We start from the raw sequence: 19,091 nt of genomic DNA, 5'->3' as shown, positions 1-19,091 counted from the left end.
GTGTCCCTGCTGGGTTGTGATCTCAATGTGTGTGTGTGTCCCTGCTGGGTTGTGATCTCAATGTGTGTGTGTGTGTCTCTGCTGGGTTGTGATCTCAATGTGTGTGTGTGTCCCTGCTGGGTTGTGATCTGTGTGTGTGTGTGTGCGGCGAGGTCCAGTTACACAGCTCATGTTCTGCATGCACACAACACCTCCCCTAGAACCTTTTTCTAAAACACAGGTGATCCAGTCTTCATACTACAATATCTACTGAAAAAAACTGACTGCAGTACACCCCAGGATCCAATCTGAAACAAACAGTTAAAGAGGAGCAGAGATAAGGGCTGCTGTACCCCCTCCAGAAATGAATCGTCAGGGTACCCAAATCTAAGAGTTTTATTAAATAAAAATATATTGCACCTCGTTCTGCAAACATTCATATTCAGCAGAAGCCAATTCTTCCTACTACCATATCAAGCTCACTCCCTGGAATACAAAAATAGAGACTTGCAAGAACGTTGAGCTAAAACTAGGCATGAAAAATAAATGCTTTCATAATGTCTCGTTAATATACATTGAAATGCAATGTAACACAAGGCAACTGCTGAAGCATCTAGTCGGTGACAAGCCGCACAGATCAAGGAAGTTTAGATTGTGTTCCTTGAACTCTGCACACTAGGGAGATTTCTGGAAAACCTCCATTACAAATTGTTTCAACAAAGAAAGGTTCCCTGAATATCGTCTCCGTTTTCCTGAAGCTGAAGCCCATTAAACACCAGGAAACTTACTGTCAGCTTCCGCTGCAATTTAAGCTACTTCGTGTCACACGTGCTTAAGACGTCTGTTTTAAAGCTGTCTGAAAATTGTCGCCAGATCCGATCATGCGCAGATCTGTCAGGTTAACTGTATTCTGCGCGCACGCCTTCTATCGCGACAGCGCCCCCCTTCCGTCGCGATTGGGAGCGCGCCTGCGCACAACGCCCTTCGTGTTCAGAAATGCAAGCGCTGTTGGCGGAGACTGCGCAGTGAGGCGGCCCGAGACACGGAGAGGTCCTTCACACACGTGTACATGGCAACAGCAGGTCAGTAGCGCTTTACGTGCTTTTGGAAGCGCAAAGCGGGCTGTTTTGTTTAATGAAAGTCAATTTAAAACATGTATATATACATATCTCTCCTGCACACGCTGCTCGGTGCCGGGTTTGCTCGGACTGGGCCTCTGTTTTTACGCTGCCTCGGTATTTGGTTTTCGAAAAAAAAAAAAAAGAAAGAAAGAAAGAAAGAAACCCCCTAATCGTGCATTTCTACCAGTTTACGCTGCGGGGTCGGCGCTTGTGGGTAGGCTTGCTGTTGGAAATGTGTTGAAATGAAAAAATGTGATCTTAACTCGTGAACTTCCGCGAGTTCCCCGGGCGTGCGGCGGCGCGGGCTGCCCTTTCAAAGTGTTCAAACATTATCGCAAACCACACAGCAGGGGCAGCGCTTCCACCACTTCATGCTATACAAGAGTGAGTTCAAGCTTTACATCGGTAATTAAGACACTCTTTCGTTTTGTTTTTGTAGAGCTAAGACTGGGATAAGCAAAACTGATTGAAGTAACGCTTTCATTTTTATTAAAAAATATTTAAATCTATCGCTTATGCTATGCATTTATACAAGCTTGCCGGTCTGCTGACTTTCTGTTTGTGATCAATTCAATTCCCGTTATCTTTTAATCAACACTCACGAACTGGCATTAGCAGTGTCCTGTTAATGAGATTCTCACAGTGGCAACAAATTACTGAAACTGAAGTCCACTGTTAGTCAGTTAAACTGGCTTCAATTAAAGCAGGTGAACGGTAACCAATGGTGTTTCTAAATACCAATTCCATCGAGGGATCTGGGAGTTGATTTTGAGAAGGTGCTGGAATTGACCCGCGACCCGGCCTGTAGTTCTTTAACGTTCCCCTGTAGTCTGGTTTGTGCTTCATTTATTTTGTCCTAATCTGGTGGTAGAGCTGAATGGTCCTATTAATACCAGGGGCATTTCACACCGCTGACGTTTGCAGCTGTTTCTGCCGAGTTGAATGACTGGAGCCACTGAGTGAGGCAGGACACCGGGCTCGGTCAAGTGTGCTAGATTTAGTCTAAATCAATGTGCGTGCGTTTTTACTTTTTTATGTTTACTGTTTAATTTCATTAACGTTATAAACTTGCCACTGCAGGTTCCATAAAAATAAGCCTTGGTCTCGAGTGTTAATTCTACTGGGCAATTTCAGGTTCTGGTTTTGAAACTTGTCAGGTCTGTTACAAACGTTATTGTGGACATGTCTCACCGGTAAAGAGCATTTAAAGTTCATTACTTGCAACGCCTTTCCTCAGTTTGTTATTTTGAGTACATGTGTTTTACACGCCAAACTCATTGATTTTTTTTTTTTTAAGCTGTGAACTCTTTAGGCACTGCGTTTGCTTGTTTTTAAACCAGATTGTCTCCTGTTTCAGGGCAGGCAGTTGGAGGTGAAACAGCTGCACCGATGACAGCCATACCAGATTCAGATAACTCTGACGATTGTGAGCCCTTGGAGGCGGTAACCATGGTACACCCAGACAACCCAGAGAACTGTGAAGTCACAGCCCTTCAAGAAGACCGATCGGAGGTGGAAGAGTCTGCTCCTGAGAAATCACCAGACAGTCCTGCAAACATGGAGCTGGAAAGCTCCCCTATAGAAGTTTCAGAGGAAGCAGATGCCAGTCCTGACGCCAGTAGAGATGCCACCGCAGTTATCTCAGAAGCAGAAGACTTTGACATTCCTTTTCCTGCAGAGTATGAGAAGTTTTGGAAAGTGGTGGAAGAGAACCCCCAGGATTTCACCGGATGGACCTACCTACTGCAGTATGTGGAACAAGAGGTGAGTCTTTGCTGAAAATTAATAAGAAAAATAAAATGGTAAGTTTTTTTTTTTTTATTATTTTGGGGATCCAGTTTTGAAATCGTAGCAATTTCTGGAACGTCATGCTTTTTTAAATTTCTGTTGGATTTAAGTTCTATCACCTGGCCATGGTATAGTGGTGCTAAGATGAATCATTTCATTTTGGCTTTAGTTTTTTCAGAGACCTTATATGTTTAGCCACCTGGGACATAAGCAAGTACTTAAAACTGAAAATTGAATTCTTTAAAGTGGAAATAGACTGTGTTCTGAGCCGCAATCCTGCTGACATATAAAAATATATATTTTGCATTACTCAAAGTATACATAAACTGCCTTCAGATACTTGTGTGCCATTAAACGTGTTATCATCATATGCTCATATACAGTATAAATGCAGGTTCTAAAATGTCCCTTTTTGATGCTGTTTGCAGAATCACCTTGTGGCGTCCAGGAAAGCGTTTGATGCCTTCTTTTCACGCTATCCGTACTGCTACGGCTATTGGAAGAAATATGCTGACCTCGAGAAGCGACACGGCAACATAAAAGGAGCTGAGGAGGTAAGCTGTCAGTTCAGGAGAAAGTAACTTTCAAACACACCTACTGGAAAACGAGACGCAAAGCAAAAGGAGAAATAAGCCTTACATTTGTGAGCGTGGTGTGAGCCTCTTGTATTAAAAGCAGGCTCAGTAGCTATACCTGTACTTTTAAGTTTACTTATAGCACTTTTATAATGAACCAGAATTCAAGCATGCTCCTTGCTTTCTTCATCGGCATTTCCAGTAGCTGTCTTTTAAAGGCTGCAGCTTTCTTTATCCTTTGTGTGGCCTTTTTTATTTTTTTATATAAGCTAACCTTTCCTCTCCTTTGTTGACAGGTGCATTTAACCTGTACAGTTTGTCGAACTTTGCAGTGATAGCAACTGCGTTACCGTACATGCAGCTTAAACAAGTACGACAGGGCAATTTCTATTTCCATTTCAAAATACAACCTTTTTTACATAAAATGTGGATGCCAGTTGTGTATATTTGCTACGTTTTATTGCATTTTTGGTCAGACGCTGTCAGGGATGTTCTAATGGGTCTGTGCCGTATGGTCTGTACCCCAAAGCCTTACCCTCAACCTGGACCCTCCAATCTGTGAAGATTCAAGACCTCTGCTCCCCGTGGAGAACAGAACATTGCCATGTTCTTTTCAACCTCCACCTAATGGTAATGGCAGATTATTTAAACACAATTCCAAAGTTATTATTTAGCGTTTCTTTTTCTAAAGGTTGACCGGAAAAAATACATTTCCAGTGTTGGCTCTCCACTGGAGGCTTGGTGCTTGCTTGAAGTTCAGCGCCCTGTGGCGTGTGTTGTTCTCTCTAGGCTTACCGGCAAGGACTCCAGGCGATCCCTCTCAGCGTTGACCTCTGGATTCATTACATCAACTTCTTGAAGGAATCGTTGGACCCCAGTGAACCAGAAACAGAAAGCCAGTTACGATCGTAAGATTGTGTTTGGTTTGCTTTTTCTTTTAATAGTAATGTTTCCAGAAGTCCTGTTGAGATTAACATCCAGTCTGCCCTGGTTTATTCAGTAGCAGGGTCCCAATGTGTAAAGCCTCTGTGTCTTCCTCCTGGGTGGTACTGACTGTACTTCGGCCCCCAGTTGCACATCGCAATTTGAAAGTGTATCTACGTTTCCAGTTATTGAAATACATGGAAAAGTAGCAATATTTTATTTTTTTTTGAGTGAGGTTCTTTATTCATTTCCAATGTGTGTTTCTGTTGGATCTATACTGCGGTGGTTAGGAGTTGTTGTTGTGAGACTGGGACATGCTGTTGCGAAGTTATCCTTGCATGATGTGGCTGGACCTGTATAAATGTAGCCTGTGCTTGTTCAGGCAGGCAGCAAGTCCAAGTTGTTCCAGGTTATGAATGGAGCAGCAGCAGCTGAAACTGTTTGATTTAATTTGCATCGTTTGTATTCCCCAGTGCTTACGAACACGCTGTGCTTGCAGCAGGAACAGACTTCCGCTCGGACAGACTCTGGGAGGCATACATCAACTGGGAGACGGAGCTGGGAAACTTGAGGGAGGTTACTGCAATCTACGATCGCCTTCTTGGGATTCCTACACAGCTGTACAGTCACCACTTCCAGAGGTGTGCACAAATTTGACCTGGTTCTGTTTGTTTCATTTTTGCTCTTGAAGGCACCTGCAGAGTTAGTTCACCAGCTTTTAATTGGAGGCTTTGTGACCATCATGTGCAGTTTAATGTCTGGGTTTAAAACTCGAATAAGTTTTCTACACAGATGCAACTTGTATGTCTTCTGTAGGATGAAACGTTCTGTGAAAGCAGTAATGCCATCATACAGATGTGTTTTTTATGTGTTATTTTTTTTTTTTAGGTTCAGAGAACATATACAGAACAACTTGCCAAAACAGTTCCTGTCAGTAGATGAATTTATCAAACTGCGCAGAGAGCTGGCCAGTGTGAATGGGCATGGGGGAGAGGATGCTGCACTGGGAGACGACGTCCCCCCTGGTATAGAGGACCTCGCCGATCCTGCAAAGGTAATGGAGATGTGGTCAATAAGCACGCTTTTTGTAAGCACATTTATATGTTTTTATGTTCTGTTTTGAGAGACCATTTCAAAAAGCTGGATGGTGTCTTCAAGACACACTCCAGAGTTTATGGACTCAATCTTTGAGTGAGATAAAAAAAAGTTTGGACAAAAGATCCATTGAGCTTCAATGGGCTTGTGAGTGAGCACCTCTTAATCGTTTTCACTTAGATTGTCTATTAGCAGATTTGCTTGCTATCGAGCCTTTGAGCTTGCAGCTCACGTACTATTTTGCAATATCTAATCGCATGTGTTTTGACACTGTAGCAGTGGGTTAGAAGTCTTGCCACTGTATACCAGATAGTTCGATATAATAACCATTTAGTTCAAATCCTGACACTTGTTTGTTCCTGTCTTTGCAGCTTATCACAGAGATAGAAAACATGCGTCACAGAGTTATTGAGTCCCGGCAGGAGGTTTTCAACCACAATGAGCATGAAGTCAGCAAGCGGTGGACGTTTGAGGAAGGGGTAAGCTATTTCTAGTGTTCGGGGTATACTTTCTTGCTGTACGACGGTATTGTGGATATGAATACTTGTAAACCACAAGCACATTGTAAGATAGTATTTCTTAAACACCTAGTAAAGAAACAGCTGATTGCTGTTCTCCACAGTGTAAGAAAAGCAGCAATTTGCACAAATCCAAGCAGCTGCTTCTTCACTTGTTTCACTCAAATGGTAAATTAGCCCGATCGACCCTGGTTACCCTCGCCTGTGGAGAGCTTTGTTTCGAGCAGTTGGTTTCATTTGAATAATCGGAATGTGCCACTGTACTAGTTAAACATTTGTCTCCTTGTTTTTGGCTCAGATTAAGCGCCCTTACTTCCACGTAAAGCCCCTGGAAAAAGCCCAGCTGAACAACTGGAAGGAGTACCTGGATTTTGAGATTGAGAATGGGACCCCTGAACGTGTGGTTGTTCTGTTTGAGAGGTGCCTAGTTGCCTGTGCCCTGTATGAAGAATTCTGGGTCAAGGTAATTACACGACTGGATCGGGTTTCTAAATATTTTGATCTCCTGAGTACCTTTTTTATTTGAGCCATATAATTGTAATGTTGATATATGACTATCTGTTGCATTAGGGGATGGTCTGCTTGCCACCAGATTTGACTGCTGCATTTGCCAACTACGTTGCATCTCTTCGTCCTCCCTTACAGAAACTAATCTTAATGGGTCGATGAAGGTGCTGATGGGTTTAAAATAATTTAAAATGTTCTGTAAATGTATTTTGCTGACTGGATTTGAAAACAGAGCTGTACTTAATTTAGTTTCTGTTTTTGTCTTTTTCTTTTATTGTTTTTAAAGTATGCCAAGTACTTGGAGAACCACAGTATTGACGGAGTAAGACATGTCTACATGAAAGCATGCACTATACATCTGCCTAAGAAACCTATGGTTCATTTACTCTGGTCTGCCTTTGAAGAGCAGCAAGGTAGGCTAAATTGTCTTCCTTTCATTTGAGGTAGCCTGGTATTTCTTGATGCTGGACAAACCTGGACATCCGGATTGTTGGCCCGTTTCACCTTCCTGTTCGGGACAGTGTTCCTCTTGTTTGGCCTGGTCTGATAAATGAGCTGATCCACAAACCTGTTCCTGTTCCAAGGATGAAGATGAGACTCCCATTGCAGTGTGATCCATTCCTGGCTTTACACCTGAGCTTGTTACCTATGCACTGTGGGTAATCAAGCTTGTAGTAAAACCTGAAATGGGTGAAACTGTGTAATATGAGTCTTATTTCCATCCTTGCTTTACTCCTTGAACAAACTGAACTTTTCCGAGTCTCATGAAATTACACCATTTAGACTTTATTCAAAGCCTGTTTTTGGTTTTATTTGTTACAAAAGCAGCACATGTTTTCTGTGGGTTTTTTTTTTTTTGGGTGGAATTTTCAATGCTAGCTTGTATTCCTGGAGGAAGAGTCGAGTCCTTATAACTGTGGGGCATCTTGAGTCCATGAAGGCACACTTTTGACTGATCTACTCCCATTAAATGTATACTTCTACGTGCTTCTCAGGAAACATAGAAGAAGCGAGGGGGATCCTGAAGACCTTTGAAGAGACTGTGCCTGGGCTGGCCATGGTCCGTTTACGAAGAGTGAGCCTGGAGCGGCGCCATGGAAACCTGGAGGAGGCAGAGTCCTTGCTGCGGGAAGCCATCAAGAACGGCAAAACGGCCAGCGTGTCTTCCTTCTACTCCATCAAGCTGGCCCGCCTGCTCTTCAAAGTGCAGAAGAGCTTCCAGAGAGCCAGGGAGGTGCTGCTGGAGGCCATCGAGAGAGAAGAGGTAAAGAGCATCCTTGCACATCTCGCTGCTGGAAACCAGTCCGTGAGTGGCTTGTATTTTGGGTTAATGGTTTGCATGTACAAAATAAATAAATAAATAATGGAACCACCTCAACTGGTTTGCCAATATGATCACTCATTGTTGCTGTTGTCTGTTACTAATTCAGAGCCCCAAGCTGTACCTTAACCTGCTGGAAATAGAGTTCAGCGGTGACCTGAAACTAAACGAAGAGCACATCCTCTCCTGCTTCGATAAAGCAGTGAACAGTTCCCTGCCAGTGGAGACCAGAATATCCTTTTCTCAGAGGAAGGTGGAATTTCTTGAAGACTTTGGCTTTGATGTCACCAGGTATGTATCTGCTTTTTTAGTAATTTAGAATTAACAGCTGTAAAGGAATGACTTTGATTTAATAAATCCATCTGTGAGCATCCAGTACATTGTATCTTATCTCAGACTCGAGATGGATGGAGTTTATATATATATATATATATATATATATATACTATATACATATACACACATATACACACACACACACACACACACACACACATACATATATATATATAAAACTAGCTGAACGTAATCCTTAGGTGTGATTTTTAAAGTTATTCACCCTTCAGTGAAACCTTAAGCCAATTTTATGAATTGGAAATGCAGCGGTTTGGCACAGTTTGAAATGACACTTGCTGTTCTCTGCCTTCCTGTGTTGTGGAGCTGTTGTCTTGATGTGATCATGAAGCCTTTTCTAGCTTAATATTGCAATAGAGTTAAGTGTTTTTTGGGTTTTTTTTTTTTTTTTTAGGCTTATGACTGCATATGATGAACATCAAAGTCTGCTCAAGAAGCAGGATTCTTTGAAAAGAAAAGCAGAAAATGGGTAAGTAACGAGTAAGTCTTGTTAAATACCCGAGGGTGGATTGTGCAGATAGAGATCAAAATTCGATCACATCCAGGATTGAATCCTAGATTTATTTCTATTGCTCATGTCAAGATTGGTCGCGGACCTTCGAATCGGAGACTAAATCTAAGATTCACTTAAACATTGGCACTGAAGGAATCTACCTGGGGACAGATTACAACAGAATTCAATCCCCACAAAGCAATGCAAGTAATTGTTTAAACGGTTGAAGGCTAAAGTCAAAGAAGGAGAAATGCTCATTTTTATTGGTTTCCACTCATGGTTCCCTTCCCTTATTTTATGCTTTTATTTTCGCAATCATTGTTGTAAAGAAATAAACAGCTTGAGCCTTTCAGTTCAACCCTGCCTCTCTCTGATCTGTCCCAAACAACCCGAAGCGCTACAGTATTGTTTCTTCTGTGTCAGCTGCTGTTTCCCCTCAAAATAATATACTATATACTGGTGAAATGGTAATCGGTTTTTTGACCCTGTTTTTAATTAATGAAAAACTGCCATTAAATGTTTGTGTCATTTAAATACTGCCTACAGGGGTAGTCTGTCGCCTAACAGTACCTTCAATCTCACTGTTTTCAAACTTGGCGCAGACAGAACTGTTTTAGAGTATTTGAGAATTCTGTGTAGATGGACCATTCGCAGTCTTGAACGTTGCTGATGGTAATGTCCTCCGCAGTGCCCAAGAGCCGGAGGAGAAGAAGCAGCGTGCAGAAGATACCACGGTGGAAACTGGACAGATGATGGGAGGGGACATGCAAGCCAATCAGAGTGCATACAACTACAGCAGCTGGTACCAGGTGGGGCTCTGCGTGTTTGCTGTCATCTCTCTGTCTATCAGAAGAAACTACTGTGTGTGTGATCTTTCCATTCAGCAAGTGGATGCTCTGAAGCACAAGTATATACAAGTCATTTCTTCTGAGCTAAAGAACAGTTTCACTGTTGACAGTTGTCAAATTTTCAAGAACGAAAGCTGTTGTGATTTGATCAACATATACCTGAAAATCCAGCCATTTTCATTTATAATAGTAACTCATTTTTGTTTTGTTTTTTCATTTCTCCCGACAGTACAACTACCAGAATCCATGGGGTTACGGACAGTACTACCCACCCCCTCCAACGTGATCTAAACTCAAGAGGACAGATGCATTCAGTTTGTCTTCACTTCGAGCTGTAATGAGACACTGATGTGACTTTAGGGATATGAACTACAGGAAAGGCGTTGAGAGTATACCAAGGCTTCTTAAATTATAAATGTATGAAGTTATTTTTCTATTCTGTACACCAGCTTCTATAGTTAATATTTCAGAAACTTTGAAATCCCTCGTATATCTATTGTTTTGTCTCCAGGCTTGCCTGTAGGTTTCATCATTTGTTTTCCATTAAGTTTAAGCATGTTTTCTTCAACAAAATTAATGTTAATGAGGGTTTTTGGGTTTTTTTTTTTTTTTTACTGTGACTTGATGGTTCTTTAATTTCATAATAAAAATAATGATGGTTATCTTCAAGATTTAATTTTGTTTCTTACTAAAAAAAAACAAACAAAAAAAAACTGATTTGTTCCACAAATTCTATCCCTTTTCTCTTGTGAACAAAACACAACATCTGTAGCATTTTTCCAAACCAAGTGCTGTGCATTTAGTTTATTTTAAACAATTCGACACTAAGCAGCATGCTGGTATAGGCAGTGTCCAGGCACCTGGCACATCCATATCCTCAGTGTTGTGCAGGACCCTATAAAGCACGGTTTCCACAGATCAGTTCTGGAAATGGTTCTTGACAAGCATGCTGTTTCATTAGGGTAGTCCTCCTGTTTCCCCTGCCAGTTCATTCATATTTCATGAAATAAACTGAGGGAACACAAAGCTACTTCGTGGACCTTGGTTTCAGGCCACTGCACGGCACACCAAGGGGGATTTGGGGTTTGATGCAGCAAAGTTGCCTCAAACTAGGCCTCCTGGAACCAGGTTTCAAGTCACTGTTCCTGGGTTAGTGTTCTCTTGGCTCCAGAGCAAACGACCAACCTCCCTACAGTACAGTACAGTACAAAAAAAAACTTGTGTCCCTGTGCTTTGAGAATGAAGTGAAGTCATTCTTTATACTAAATTGCTGCTTGAACAGTGGCGTGCCATTGATGGGTCTCATCTTGGGCTCGGTAGGGTTATTTCATTAAGTGTGTACAGTGTTTGTGTTTGCTTTCAAAGGTCAAGTGCAATACCAATATGATCTAGGAGGGCAGTAAATGTGACTGTGACGATCCTCACAAACAGCAGCACAGGCTTGGCAGACGATTCTATGTATTCTAATGGGGAGGTGGCACATCTGCTGTATAACCAGTTTATACAGTCCTATTAGAATTGAGCGGCTTGACAGCATTTCATATGCTGTAGAAAGTGACACTTCAATTCAAATGGGTGCTGTGCTGTACATTACTGCAGTAACAGGTTTAATTTGGACTGAGATTGGCACTCCTTTTTGACCTAACACATGAATATTGCGATAGCTGTATAGGCTAATGCTGCTCAAATATTTAGTTTATTAAACTTTCATCTGTTATTAGGGTGCAAGACCGAGAATTCGTGTTCCTGGGAGAAGAAATCAGCAAGATTGTGTTATTAGTAACATAAAAACCTTGATCTGCCACTCACTAGATCTAATGTAAGCAGCTTAAATAGTACAGTTCAATACATTCTAATCTCAGTCAAAAAATAAAAACAATAATCATTTCAAATTTTTCTAACAACGAAAAGTCAACGGGATCTCAGTGTCTGAGCAGTAAGACAGCAGGATCTCAGTGTCTGCAGCAATAAGACAGCAGGATCTCAGTGAGCAGTAAGACAGCAGGATCTCAGTGTCTGAGCAGTAAGACAGCAGGATCTCAGTGAGCAGTAAGACAGCAGGATCTCAGTGTCTGAGCAGTAAGACAGCAGGATCTCAGTGTCTGCAGCAATAAGACAGCAGGATCTCAGTGTCTGAGCAGTAAGACAGCAGGATCTCAGTGTCTGCAGCAGTAAGACAGCAGGATCTCAGTGTCTGAGCAGTAAGACAGCAGGATCTCAGTGTCTGAGCAGTAAGACAGCAGGATCTCAGTGTCTGAGCAGTAAGACAGCAGGATCTCAGTGTCTGAGCAGTAAGACAGCAGGATCTCAGTGTCTGAGCAGTAAGACAGCAGGATCTCAGTGTCTGAGCAGTAAGACAGCAGGATCTCAGTGTCTGAGCAGTAAGACAGCAGGATCTCAGTGTCTGCAGCAGTAAGACAGCAGGATCTCAGTGTCTGAGCAGTAAGACAGCAGGATCTCAGTGTCTGCAGCAATAAGACAGCAGGATCTCAGTGTCTGAGCAGTAAGACAGCAGGATCTCAGTGTCTGAGCAGTAAGACAGCAGGATCTCAGTGTCTGAGCAGTAAGACAGCAGGATCTCAGTGTCTGAGCAGTAAGACAGCAGGATCTCAGTGTCTGAGCAGTAAGACAGCAGGATCTCAGTGTCTGCAGCAGTAAGACAGCAGGATCTCAGTGTCTGAGCAGTAAGACAGCAGGATCTCAGTGTCTGAGCAGTAAGACAGCAGGATCTCAGTGTCTGAGCAGTAAGACAGCAGGATCTCAGTGTCTGTCTGAGCAGTAAGACAGCAGGATCTCAGTGTCTGAGCAGTAAGACAGCAGGATCTCAGTGTCTGAGCAGTAAGACAGCAGGATCTCAGTGTCTGAGCAGTAAGACAGCAGGATCTCAGTGTCTGAGCAGTAAGACAGCAGGATCTCAGTGTCTGCAGCAGTAAGACAGCAGGATCTCAGTGTCTGAGCAGTAAGACAGCAGGATCTCAGTGTCTGCAGCAGTAAGACAGCAGGATCTCAGTGTCTGAGCAGTAAGACAGCAGGATCTCAGTGTCTGAGCAGTAAGACAGCAGGATCTCAGTGTCTGAGCAGTAAGACAGCAGGATCTCAGTGTCTGAGCAGTAAGACAGCAGGATCTCAGTGTCTGAGCAGTAAGACAGCAGGATCTCAGTGTCTGAGCAGTAAGACAGCAGGATCTCAGTGTCTGAGCAGTAAGACAGCAGGATCTCAGTGTCTGAGCAGTAAGACAGCAGGATCTCAGTGTCTGAGCAGTAAGACAGCAGGATCTCAGTGTCTGAGCAGTAAGACAGCAGGATCTCAGTGTCTGAGCAGTAAGACAGCAGGATCTCAGTGTCTGAGCAGTAAGACAGCAGGATCTCAGTGTCTGAGCAGTAAGACAGCAGGATCTCAGTGTCTGAGCAGTAAGACAGCAGGATCTCAGTGTCTGAGCAGTAAGACAGCAGGATCTCAGTGTCTGAGCAGTAAGACAGCAGGATCTCAGTGTCTGAGCAGTAAGACAGCAGGATCTCAGTGTCTGAGCAGTAAGACAGCAGGATCTCAGTGTCTGAGCAGTAAGACAGCAGGATCTCAGTGTCTGAGCAGTAAGACAGCAGGATCTCAGTGTCTGAGCAGTAAGACAGCAGGATCTCAGTGTCTGAGCAGTAAGACAGCAGGATCTCAGTGTCTGAGCAGTAAGACAGCAGGATCTCAGTGTCTGAGCAGTAAGACAGCAGGATCTCAGTGACAGCAGCAGGATCTCAGTGTCTGAGCAGTAAGACAGCAGGATCTCAGTGTCTGAGCAGTAAGACAGCAGGATCTCAGTGTCTGAGCAGTAAGACAGCAGGATCTCAGTGTCTGAGCAGTAAGACAGCAGGATCTCAGTGTCTGAGCAGTAAGACAGCAGGATCTCAGTGTCTGAGCAGTAAGACAGCAGGATCTCAGTGTCTGAGCAGTAAGACAGCAGGATCTCAGTGTCTGCAGCAGTAAGACAGCAGGATCTCAGTGTCTGCAGCAGTAAGACAGCAGGATCTCAGTGTCTGAGCAGTAAGACAGCAGGATCTCAGTGTCTGAGCAGTAAGACAGCAGGATCTCAGTGTCTGAGCAGTAAGACAGCAGGATCTCAGTGTCTGAGCAGTAAGACAGCAGGATCTCAGTGTCTGAGCAGTAAGACAGCAGGATCTCAGTGTCTGAGCAGTAAGACAGCAGGATCTCAGTGTCTGAGCAGTAAGACAGCAGGATCTCAGTGTCTGAGCAGTAAGACAGCAGGATCTCAGTGTCTGAGCAGTAAGACAGCAGGATCTCAGTGTCTGAGCAGTAAGACAGCAGGATCTCAGTGTCTGAGCAGTAAGACAGCAGGATCTCAGTGTCTGAGCAGTAAGACAGCAGGATCTCAGTGTCTGAGCAGTAAGACAGCAGGATCTCAGTGTCTGAGCAGTAAGACAGCAGGATCTCAGTGTCTGAGCAGTAAGACAGCAGGATCTCAGTGTCTGCAGCAGTAAGACAGCAGGATCTCAGTGTCTGCAGCAGTAAGACAGCAGGATCTCAGTGTCTGAGCAGTAAGACAGCAGGATCTCAGTGTCTGAGCAGTAAGACAGCAGGATCTCAGTGTCTGAGCAGTAAGACAGCAGGATCTCAGTGTCTGAGCAGTAAGACAGCAGGATCTCAGTGTCTGAGCAGTAAGACAGCAGGATCTCAGTGTCTGAGCAGTAAGACAGCAGGATCTCAGTGTCTGAGCAGTAAGACAGCAGGATCTCAGTGTCTGAGCAGTAAGACAGCAGGATCTCAGTGTCTGAGCAGTAAGACAGCAGGATCTCAGTGTCTGAGCAGTAAGACAGCAGGATCTCAGTGTCTGAGCAGTAAGACAGCAGGATCTCAGTGTCTGAGCAGTAAGACAGCAGGATCTCAGTGTCTGAGCAGTAAGACAGCAGGATCTCAGTGTCTGAGCAGTAAGACAGCAGGATCTCAGTGTCTGAGCAGTAAGACAGCAGGATCTCAGTGTCTGAGCAGTAAGACAGCAGGATCTCAGTGTCTGAGCAGTAAGACAGCAGGATCTCAGTGTCTGCAGCAGTAAGACAGCAGGATCTCAGTGTCTGAGCAGTAAGACAGCAGGATCTCAGTGTCTGAGCAGTAAGACAGCAGGATCTCAGTGTCTGAGCAGTAAGACAGCAGGATCTCAGTGTCTGAGCAGTAAGACAGCAGGATCTCAGTGTCTGAGCAGTAAGACAGCAGGATCTCAGTGTCTGAGCAGTAAGACAGCAGGATCTCAGTGTCTGAGCAGTAAGACAGCAGGATCTCAGTGTCTGAGCAGTAAGACAGCAGGATCTCAGTGTCTGCAGCAGTAAGACAGCAGGATCTCAGTGTCTGAGCAGTAAGACAGCAGGATCTCAGTGTCTGAGCAGTAAGACAGCAGGATCTCAGTGTCTGAGCAGTTACACAGTTCTGCTCAAACCACGCCGCCCTGAGCCACTGAAACTCGCACATGCGCACACTAGAGGGAAGTGAAGTCCTTTTTGCTGTTGGAGTCGCAGGCTAGAGACGGTAGGTGAATTCCTCTGCGCAATTCTGGCCTTGTTTTCCTAAAAATGCTTTTAATCCGCGTGTCTAGCATTGATAAAAATGTGCGCTCTGTTGTTGTAAACGTGCCTTGTTTGTGGGGAAGTAGTTAAATGTTTACGAAACCTTGTGGTTTTATTAATTCAGTGCTAAGCGGCACACGGCACCTATACGGCAACACGTACTATTTAAATAGACGAAAACGCCGCCTGACTGGAGCAGACATTTATAAAAGTGTGTCTCCTCGCACGGTGCGGCTCTGAGGCCTGTTTTATGCATGGATTATTTTGGAAATTGCGGGAGGTGCGGCGCGTTGTCCGAGTGATATAAGAGGCTCAGCTCCTGGTCTCCCAGCTCGCTAGGCCCGAGCACATGGGTCCACTCTCAGCGGAACTGGGATTCCCGACCCTTTCGGGTTTGTTCTGGACAGTCTACCAAATAAAGTTGTTACGGGCACCAAGTTAAAGAAAAACAGTTCGGAGCTGTCGGTATAAAGACCGTTTAAACCGAGAGGTACATTTTGAAAGCCTGTGTACCGCTGAGCATTGCCCTGCTTCTGTTTTAACTCCAGCCCATTGCTGTTCTGCTGTGAGTAGATTATCTGACTCGTTAGCCGTACAGTTAAACTGGGATGTAACTAAAATAAACAATACATCACTTAACAGAACTGTTTATGGAATAACGTGCGATAAAATGTTGAATTATTATATATTTTTTGTGCGCACATTTGTATGCATGCTGGCTCTTTTTGAGAAGAAAATAGTGTTCTTGCTTTGTTTGCTTTTCCGATGTGGGAACAAGTGTGCATCAATGCGTTCTTAATGTATGCGAGGTCCATAGCAGAACTGGGGCAATCAATTATTACAGCAACATTGTGTTCTGAAATTACAACTGTGCTGCGGTAAATCAAATTACAGCTTACGCTACAGTAACAAACGACTACACCAACATGTTTACTCTATTTATTATAAGTAACCAAACAATAACCACAGGTACAAATACAGAAACATACTAGAGAGCTTCTATTTTTTTCAAACAAATGGGGTTAGTGAGAGTGGTTGAAAATACAAGAATAGTGATCGCTGGGCTGATCTGTGGTGCTCTTTCTCTCCTGCAGACTGACAATGCAGCTGTTTGTGCGCACACAGAGCACCCACACCTTGGAGGTGACCGGGCAGGAGACTGTCCGGGACATCAAGGTAGGCAGGTGGAGCCCTTGTACGGGCATGCAACCCCACCAACACGCTGCACTGCTGGCCAAATCACTTTCTTTTCAGCATTGTTGAAGTTTGCAAACGAATCTCCGTAGACATACAGTGCATGCATACAGTTTTCTGAAAAGTAATGCTGGCATAGGTGCAGAAAGACGGGCCATTGCAAAACTGCACTACATTCTTTCAGTTCTGGTTAGGCTGATTTTAAATCTTAGAATCAGTATTCAGATTCTCTCAACTGGCCCGTCACTGAAAGCCCGGCCTGTATTTCTACACCTGTGCTGTGACTCTGAAACCCAGTCATGTGATAGAAAGTGTATTCTAGGACTAACATGGAATTGCTTCAGTACTCGACACAGCACTTTATCAGAGCTCCGATTCATGCACGCGTCCGGTGAGATGAAGCTGCAGTCCCTGCTATAGTTTTAATTACTGTGTGTGTATGAGCTGACCCACACCTTTTAGAAATGGCAGTATAAAATGAGAGCTCCTTGAAATTGAATGGATTTTTGTGGGGGTGGCTGTCAATAAGGCCCTTTAGGGGTCTGGCTAACAAAAGTGAAACGTCTGTGAGAACTGAATATTTGTTTGAATAGATGTTTGACTAAACCTGCTTTTTGGAGCATTGTAACACTATAGAGTGATCTGGTTTTAACATTCAGTCTGTAGGGGTTTATTTTATATACAGCACTCCTTCAACATTTCACCATTCAATAGTTTACTAATGTGGTTCGTTTACTGTTGGGACATGTGAGCAAGCATTGAATCAGTATACAGAAACAATATTGTATTTCCACAGTGCTGCTTTCAATCTGTATTCCTGTATGCAAGTCAGATCAAGAGGGAGTCTTGAAGAAGGTCCTCTGTGCCACAAGGCGTTTTGTTGTACTTTCAGCAAGTCTCTGATATGAAGGTTGTCGTTGGTGAAACTCATTTCTTCCCTGCTGTGTGTGTGTGCGCTGCAGGCCCACGTTGAGTCTCTGGAAGGGTTTGCTGCTGATGACCAGGTCATCCTGCTGTCCGGCACCCCTCTGGATGATGAGGCTGTCCTGGGAAACTGCGGAGTCACTGAGCAGTGCACTCTGGAAGTGACCGCCAGGCTGCTGGGAGGTGGGTGTCTCTCTGTCTCGCTCTCTCCTCGCTGGCAGAAGGGTCCTGTATCATAGCTTACTGTAAAATCTGTAGAACAGTTCATGGGATTATATCCAATTGCAATCCTGAAGGTCTGGCTGTAAGTCAATGATGAAAGTTCAAGGGAGCTATTGTGGCCAATATGCAGTGTGTGACGGTCTGCAGTTTGAATGAATACATTAAAATGCTGCTAACAATACCAGTGTAATTGAAGCTTATAATATTGTAGGTTGGGTTTTAGACTGAAGTTAAGGACTAAATATGGGGAGGGAAATGAACACTGCTGTTTAAATTCTCGCTTCTCTTTCTCTCCCCAGGCAAGGTCCACGGTTCCTTGGCTCGTGCTGGCAAAGTCAGAGGACAGACACCAAAGGTAAGTGAAGATTTAACCAGGTGAACTTCTGATAATGTGAAAATAAACATCTGAGCTTATCCGCAACTACTGAGATGCACGCTAACCCCGTGAGGTTTGCTTAAATATGAGTAGGGTTCGGGCTGTTTTCTTTTTGTTCATATCAGATTTTAAATATATTAAAGCAGACAAATGTATCCTTTGTGAGATCTGTGCTTGCTGTGAAATGCAGCCTGTAAAGAAGACCTTATTTGTGCTTGTTTTGTTTTAATGAACTTCTTGTTTCATTTCCCACAAGGTGGACAAGCAGGAGAAGAAGAAGAAGAAGACGGGGCGTGCCAAGCGTCGTATCCAGTACAACCGTCGCTTCGTGAACGTGGTCCCCACCTTCGGCAAGAAGAAGGGACCCAACTCCAACTCCTAAACATGCCCAGGCTGATGGAACGGCTCTGCTCTGGGGAGATGCAGAACAGACCGAGCCCATTGCAGTGGGTCCTTCCTTCCTTTCTGTTGTAGTCTATCTGATCCTCTCTCTGCAGTAATTTACCTGCTCAGTTCAAATTTAACAGGAGTGTAGGGCACTAAATTAAGAGATGCTTTTACATTTTCTCCAATAGATTCAGTATGTGGCTTTGGTGTTGCTGTTTCGTGTTAAATTAACATGGGGAAGGATCTGAAGCAAAGAGCCACATGCCAGGCTTGCCTGCAATTGTACTTTGAGAAGAATTTAATAAAACACAATTTATCACCTGGAAATGTGTTTCTTTATTTCTTTTAATGGCAAGGTGATTTGAAACTATAAATTGCAAAGATGAAGTGTCAGTCCTACTGCCTGCTGATTTGCTGTGTTTGTGTGATTGGGGTGAGACTGTGTAACAGGAAGAAACATTATGTAAATAGAAACTTATCCACAAGGTTAAATGAGAGTGTGCGCTGGTGAGTGCAAAGCTCCCTCATGACAACATTGCACTGTTTTTTATAGCAATTTAGTAGTTGCTAATCATTTTTAGAATAGCCATTTATTTGTAGGCTCGGCTCACGGCTCTCATCGACGTGGGAGCGGCGAAGACGTTGTCCTCTGTAGTGTCAGCTGCCAGCTGCCAGCTGCCTCCTTGTCACACTGCAGACCCAGCATGCAGCCACCAGCCACCCCCAGAGCTACAGTGTCAGAGGACAACGCAGCTTACATGCAGGCGCTTGGCCAGACTACAGGGGTCACTGGTGTGCGCTGAGCCAAGGACGCCCTGGCAAACCTAAGCTCTCCCCAAGCTAAATGTTTTTGTACAGTACCAATGCTAGTTTTAACTGTAAATGCCCTGCACCTAAAAAC

At 43.9% G+C, this 19,091-nt stretch overlaps 2 protein-coding genes across 3 annotated transcripts; both read left to right on the top strand.

The window, feature by feature from the left end:
• The first annotated feature begins 907 nt into the window (after positions 1–907).
• On the top strand, positions 908–10,137 carry LOC121330178 (pre-mRNA-processing factor 39-like). 2 transcript variants are annotated; one of them, XM_041276507.1, is made up of 14 exons: positions 908–1,061; positions 2,458–2,864; positions 3,317–3,442; positions 4,253–4,371; positions 4,861–5,028; positions 5,276–5,441; positions 5,854–5,961; positions 6,299–6,463; positions 6,794–6,920; positions 7,503–7,771; positions 7,938–8,119; positions 8,577–8,651; positions 9,364–9,484; positions 9,753–10,137. In XM_041276507.1, exons 1-14 carry the CDS (start codon positions 1,049–1,051, stop codon positions 9,807–9,809), a joined length of 2,103 nt encoding a protein of 700 aa, XP_041132441.1. In that variant the 5' UTR covers positions 908–1,048; the 3' UTR covers positions 9,810–10,137. The 2 variants fall into 2 exon arrangements, with proteins under 2 accessions (XP_041132441.1, XP_041132440.1); XM_041276506.1 differs by having other exon boundaries at positions 7,503–7,813.
• Positions 10,138–14,954: 4,817 nt separating this feature from the next.
• LOC121330352 (ubiquitin-like protein FUBI) lies at positions 14,955–18,517 on the top strand. The gene is made up of 5 exons (XM_041276812.1): positions 14,955–15,049; positions 16,182–16,263; positions 17,244–17,388; positions 17,727–17,782; positions 18,060–18,517. The coding sequence occupies exons 2-5, from the start codon at positions 16,189–16,191 to the stop codon at positions 18,183–18,185; spliced, it is 402 nt and encodes a 133-aa protein (XP_041132746.1). The 5' UTR covers positions 14,955–15,049; positions 16,182–16,188; the 3' UTR covers positions 18,186–18,517.
• Positions 18,518–19,091: the final 574 nt, after the last annotated feature.

This window comes from Polyodon spathula, chromosome 17 (genome assembly GCF_017654505.1).
Source record: "Polyodon spathula isolate WHYD16114869_AA chromosome 17, ASM1765450v1, whole genome shotgun sequence".
NCBI classification, from domain to species: domain Eukaryota; kingdom Metazoa; phylum Chordata; class Actinopteri; order Acipenseriformes; family Polyodontidae; genus Polyodon; species Polyodon spathula.
This window is presented reverse-complemented; position numbering and strand designations above follow the sequence as displayed.

Bases quoted from the DNA above. Each gene is read 5' to 3' on its own strand.
- LOC121330352 (XM_041276812.1), top strand. From the start codon at position 16,189: ATGCAGCTGTTTGTGCGCACACAGAGCACCCACACCTTGGAGGTGACC. The intron at 17,389-17,726 runs GTGGGTGTCTCT...TTCTCTCCCCAG, and splicing joins GACCGCCAGGCTGCTGGGAG to GCAAGGTCCACGGTTCCTTG. The intron at 17,783-18,059 runs GTAAGTGAAGAT...ATTTCCCACAAG, and splicing joins TCAGAGGACAGACACCAAAG to GTGGACAAGCAGGAGAAGAA.
- LOC121330178 (XM_041276506.1), top strand. The intron at 3,443-4,252 runs GTAAGCTGTCAG...TGTTCTCTCTAG, and splicing joins ACATAAAAGGAGCTGAGGAG to GCTTACCGGCAAGGACTCCA. The intron at 7,814-7,937 runs GTGAGTGGCTTG...TTACTAATTCAG, and splicing joins TCGCTGCTGGAAACCAGTCC to AGCCCCAAGCTGTACCTTAA.